The sequence below is a fragment of the Erythrolamprus reginae genome, chromosome 2, assembly GCF_031021105.1.
Source record: "Erythrolamprus reginae isolate rEryReg1 chromosome 2, rEryReg1.hap1, whole genome shotgun sequence".
Classification (NCBI taxonomy): Eukaryota; Metazoa; Chordata; class Lepidosauria; order Squamata; family Dipsadidae; genus Erythrolamprus; species Erythrolamprus reginae.
In genome coordinates, this window is record NC_091951.1 from 125,133,453 (window position 1) to 125,139,452 (window position 6,000).

Below are 6,000 nucleotides of genomic sequence, written 5' to 3' on the forward strand. Positions count from 1 at the left end.
CAACAAAAGCCCAATAAAGCTGACATGACCTGACAGAGCTAAGGGACAACACTTAAAGAGATACAAGCAACTAAAGTGGAAAATCTCCATCTGTCAAAACTAGTGCTAGAAAATTTATGGGTAGAAAATAAAAGTAAATGGCAAAGCCAGCTAAACTGCTGACTTTGTAAATGTCATATTCCATCAAGAAACATTTGTTCTTCACATATTATGGTAGTTCATTGGTTTTCTGAATATTGATCGGTCCTCAGAAAGAGAACAAACGTGCATGGACTTAGTTTCCCAATGCACTGATGGTTAACTGTGCAAAGGAATCCATATAGATTGGATTTAATCTCCCTCTCCGTTACTAATCTAGTTGCAATGAAATGTGGGGGAAGGAGAGAGAAGATTGTTATTTATTCCATTGCATTTTCTGTCGTACAATAATTAGGTCGGAGGAAAGTATTTTCTGTACTTTATAATCATTATACCATTTTTAAAGGCATTCAGTGTGGTTTCCCCCCCAATATATTTATCTCACTTAAGAATGTGCTGGTCAAAACGTTTGCATACAATAAGCAAGAACATGGGTTATAAACATGACTGAGAATTTAGCTCATAGTTTGGGCCACCAGAAAAGGCGATTTCCAACAAGCAAAATGAAGTCATGTGGGGGAATGAATGTAGGGTATTTTGTTTGCTACTATCCTATTATCCAATGAAACTTAGAATTCAGTGTGATTTTATCATACACTGTTAAAATCTGTATGAAAGTCCAAATAGATGTGTAAAGTGCAAAGTCCGTATCTTCTTAGCCACCGTTGGATTAAAAGACTATGCTGTTTCATCATCATCATCATCATCATGATGTGCAACTGGGAAGCATTTTTAGGTAGCTTGAAGTAGATAACCCTTAATAAAAGGCTGATACAAACATACCATTATTATAAACACTTCATTACAAATAATGAACTAAAGAAGAGTTTAAAATTGCACCCTAGTTCCCCCTCAAAATAACAAGCATTCATGATGTGTAATAATTAGCCACCCCAAATTCCATTCATTATATGCACATTCACCTGCACACAGACAAAAAGTTCAATGAAAGCAGGTCTATATTGCTCTATAAAATTTCTGTTCTATTTGTTCTAATGCACTTTCGTCTGGCCAACTGTTCTCAGGGCCTAGCCAATGTTTCTCTTCTTTGCCCAGAAATCCGATTTAACTTCCGGTATAAGGACGTAACTTTCTTCCCTGTCCTTTTTGCCTCTTTAATACTTACTGTACAAATTTTCTTTTTCTCATTAGAAAGAATAATTTTCATTATTCCCCTTTACACTGATTTGTAGCAAAGGAGAGGACATTTCTAACCACAGGTCCTTTGTTTCCCATTCTTTATAGTGACTGCTCCAAGTTCTCCTCTGAGTCCTCCAGTGTCTCCTGTGTTCTCACCTCCAGAGCCCTCAAGCAGCAAAAACGGGGAATGCACAGTTTGCTTTGACAACGAGGTGGATGTGGTGATCTATACCTGTGGACACATGTGCCTGTGCAACACCTGTGGTCTTAAACTGAAGAAACAGCTCAATGCCTGCTGTCCAATCTGCCGACGGGTCATTAAAGACATTATCAAAATCTACCGTCCTTAACCTCACCTCAGCCCATCCCTCAGGGCGTGATTAATGAGGAGCAGGATGAAGAATGTTGTTAGCGATTGCCACACCTTACTGTCCCTGCTTTATGGGTATTGTGCTGGTCAGTGGTTGCTGAGTGACTCTTGTTTGTATTTCCATGTTTTGACCAGTAGAAACAAATCAGGGAAAATTAAGTGAACTGGGAAACACTCTGTCTTTGTAAGAGGCTGAAAGTATACAGCTGCAGAGTGGGAAGAGTTTTGGAAAGAAAGATGCTGCTCCGATGGATAAGGGTGGGGCCCCGGGGAAGAGGAGTCCTAATACAAATGCCGTGTTGATTCCTAAAGAAAACCAAAAAGATCTTGTGCATTGTTTTCACTCAAATATGCAGCTGACCTATTTTGAGCGGGATAAATGAGAAGTCACTAGACCACTGTAAACATTTGGGATTCTTTCCTGCAATGTCCAGGAATGCTGAACATTAATTTGGTTTGTAAGCCATTTCAAATTGAGAAAATGAGAGTAAAACTTTCATATATTCTTACTTGGGTTGCAGGAGTAACAGGTCACGAATGTTCTGCTCCCTAGGTTTGCTAATTTCAAAGGACACTGCTCAAAAAAATAAAGGGAACACTTAAACAACACAACATAACTCCAAGTAAATCAAACTTCTGTGAAATCAAACTGTCCACTTAGGAAGCAACCCTGATTGACAATCAATTTCACATGCTGTTGTTCACATTCAACTCTGTACAGAACAAAGTATCCAATGAGAATATTTCATTCATTCAGATCTAGGATGTGTTATTTGGGTGCTCCCTTTATTTTTTTGAGCAGTATTTTTTTTGTATTATTCATAAGTCAAGATCATGAATAGGGACGATCTAATTAATCGATTACTCCCAAGCAGATGTGTAAGAGCAGTGATAGTTTCATAAGTTTAATTTTATTAGATTTTAATTTTGGTTTACAACATGGACTGCTCCTTTTTTCTCCAAATATAAGAAGTTGTGGCTCAGTTTATGAAATCAAGAACAAGGGAGAGTCTGGCACACACATAAAGATTCCCTCAGGATTTGATTTTTCACCTCTGTGTGACTTGATACTTCCAGCCTTTCTGGTGAGCAATTAACAAGTGCTTTCTGATCTGGAGAGTTGTGTGGAAAGCCTCTGCAGACAGAAGCAGCAGCACAGTGTCATGTTGTTAGTTTGGTTTTGGCTTAGTATGTTGTGTGAATTCAGAACACTGGAATAAGCAACCAGTCTTGGCTTATTATATGTGATCCACCAGCTTATGATAGAGGCTATGAATAGTTATTAGCCCAGCATCTATAAGGTGTAACACATGAAGGTATCCTTTTAATTAAGTTGCAGACGAAAGTGGCTAATGGATTGTTTAGAATTTCAAGCTTCCAATGTTTTCTTATTTATGATTTATAAATACAGTTGATTGATATCTTCCTTCATTTCTCTCCAGAGATTTTGTCAACGAAGTATGTAGCAATGTCCAACTCATATCTTCCACTCCAGGAAGTTGTCTGCTGTTCCACAATGGAGGCATCTTACTGAAATTGAAAAGCTTTTTATTTGGCACTGTTTGCGGGAAAAGAAATTTTCAAGCTATTATTAGACCTGTGCTTAAAAGATAAATGAAATTTGGTTATAGTATTAGTACTGAATTATACCCTGAATAATATGTGAAGGGAACTCAGGGAATTGCTAAATTAGGCCCAAATGTGAATTCTTTTTTCCTAAGAGAGTGAGTGATCTTGAACATTGTTCTGGAAGGCTCCAATGTTCAACGATCTTTGAAAATTTAAATTTCCAATGAGCTAACTTGAGTTTGAGTTTAGCGTAGTGGTTAAAATGCAGGTAGTCCTTGACTTACAGCAGTTCATTTAGTGACCATTCAAAGTTACAACGGCACTGGAAAAAATCACTGATGATCATTTTATACACTTATGACTTTTGCACCATTTCCATGGTCATGTGATCAAAATTCAGATTCTTGGCAATTGATTCATATTTATGATGATTGCAGTGGCCTGCAGTCTTGTGATTACCTTTGGTGATCTGATGACAAGTAAAGCCAATGGAGAAGCCAAATTCACTTAACAACCATGTGGCAAGAAAGGCGCAAAATGGGATAAAACTCACTTAACAACAGGAATCTGGGGCTTAATTGTGGTTGTAAGTCAAGGATCACTTGTATATGTGACCTTTCCCAGGTACCTCAGACAGGAAGTAGACCAGATGAACTAATTCTACTTTATTGACCCCTATTGTAAGCTAATTCTGTTTTATTGCTACATGAACAGAGAAGAAAATTGCAGGGACTAATTCAGGCAATCACCAGGAGTCAAGACTGACTTGAAGACATCCCCGGCCCTGCATCCTCGCCTATGTTTTTTCCTTCTCAAAATGCTGAGGTGTGAGGTCAGATTCTCCACCCCCCTTCCCTAGGTTCAGGGAGGGGGAGGGTTAAGGGTAAAAAGTATGAAAATTATTTTTTTTAAAAAGATTTTCCGCACCACTGATTTTGGAGGCTGTAGCAATATTAATCCCCAATTGCAGCCTATCCGTTTAGTCAGCAAAACGACTAATAGAATTTACCTACTATAAAGCTCTGATGCTTGTCCATCGTGTTCGAAGAGGACCTTGACATCTAATGGGTTGTGGGCTGTACGCAATGTATCCACAGGTGGCTGGTAAGGCCTATACGGGCACGAAATGTTCTGCCACATTTTGGGCATACATGCGTGGGCACCATTGTCGCAGCATTTGCAGCTCTGGCTTTGTGGAGTACTCGCTTCTCTTCTACTCTGTTCTTCTGGCCTCTGATGACTGGCAGCCTTGGTGGATCAGCATGTGCCATGTTGGTCGATTTTGTGCCAGGGTTTCCCAGGAGGGGTGTCGATATCTATAAAGCTCCACCTTTCTGATAACTACTATAAAACTCTGATATGTAATTGATGGGAACCAAGGCTGCTTTAAACTGTTTTATGACTTGTTCCTGTATTTAGAGGAACTGAGGAAATTGCAAGGATACCATAGGCACTTATTTCTTCCCATGACATTGCTAGGACCCATCTAAGCTCTGATTGAATCCCCCCCCCCAACACTTAGTCATTGTGGTACAAGATGGCTTTCAGTAAACATTGCAATATATTTTTAATTCTACTTACCATGTAAACTTGAGTAGTGAAGTTAGCATTGCAGTGCAATCTGTTATTAGGAAAAAATGGCTGAAAATATTAGATACAAGGTTTGTGGTAAATAATGAGTTGTAAAATCATCAGCTACACTTTGAGCAGCTTCTGGATTCTTATAACAACTTGAACATAGCTGACTTAATTTCAAATTTTCTAGCCATAGATGTCACCAATGTACATTCTTAAGATGGATAACTGAGATAGTTTCACTGTTTAAGATGAGACTATATTATGATGGACTTGAGCCATTGCAAGCAAAAATTTCTAAGGAATAATCTTATTCTGAATGTTGAAGGCCATAAATAATGATAATAATAATAATAACAACCCTGGAATTTGCCAGATTCGAACTTTTGGATAGATCTTTAGCATGAATATTTTAGCACTTTTGCTTTTGATAAATTAATTGGTTTAAATTATTTTTTTAATGCCAGTGTAATTCCAGGTTACATTGTCCATTTTTGACAGTGAGATCCTGGAGTGAAAAATGTGAGGGGCTCACATATAGATTGTAGTTTGCTCACTCCTGCCATAGCAGCTGCATTTAGACTTGGAGAGGAAGAAACTCATCTCTATCATCTTTATCTCATTGTAAGTTTAAATGCTTGGTCAAGAGTAATTTCACAAGTTATAAGATAATTGTTTGCTAGAAGTGGTTTTGTGAACTGTAATTTTTTACTTGTGTAGAAAATTTTCTGGCTTGAATCAGCAGCATTATTTTCCTTGACTTTTTGCTACTTTTTCACTAGGGTTGATTAGAGAGTTATTTCTCAGAGAGTTTCTACATTAATGTGATCACAACTTCTACAGATTGCTCCTGGGGATGTGCAAAATATTTGAAATTCAAAACACCCTATTTTGAATGTGAATTGGGTGATGTGAATACTTTGGAAGTGTCATGAGCTCAAAACGCTTCCAAAATATTTGGAATGCTCTAGTTCAGTGATGGTGAACCTATGGCACGGGTGCCACAGGTGGCATGCAAAGCCATATCTGCTGACACACAAGCTGTTACCCTAGCTTAGCTCCAATGTGCACGTTGGCCAGGTGATTTTTGGCTCACCCGGAGGCTCTGGGAGGGTATTTTCGGCTTCCAGGGGGGTGGGGGAGGGCATTTTTGCCCGTTCCAGAGAAACCTCTGGAGCCTGGAAAGAGTGAAAAAATACTGAGCCCAC

The 6,000-nt window shown here is 38.6% G+C and overlaps 1 protein-coding gene across 2 annotated transcripts in view; it reads left to right on the forward strand.

Annotated features, from left to right (window-relative positions):
- NEURL1B (neuralized E3 ubiquitin protein ligase 1B) overlaps nucleotides 1-1,971 on the forward strand; it is a 232,599-nt gene extending 230,628 nt beyond the window's left edge. Inside the window, exon 5 of one of the 2 annotated variants that reach the window (XM_070739405.1) lies at nucleotides 1,384-1,709. In XM_070739405.1, coding sequence (XP_070595506.1) covers nucleotides 1,384-1,628 — 245 coding nt within the window. In that variant the 3' untranslated portion in view covers nucleotides 1,629-1,709. Of the gene's footprint in view, nucleotides 1-1,383 lie in introns of both variants that reach the window. The other variant, XM_070739406.1, reaches the window with a different exon arrangement.
- Nucleotides 1,972-6,000: the final 4,029 nt, after the last annotated feature.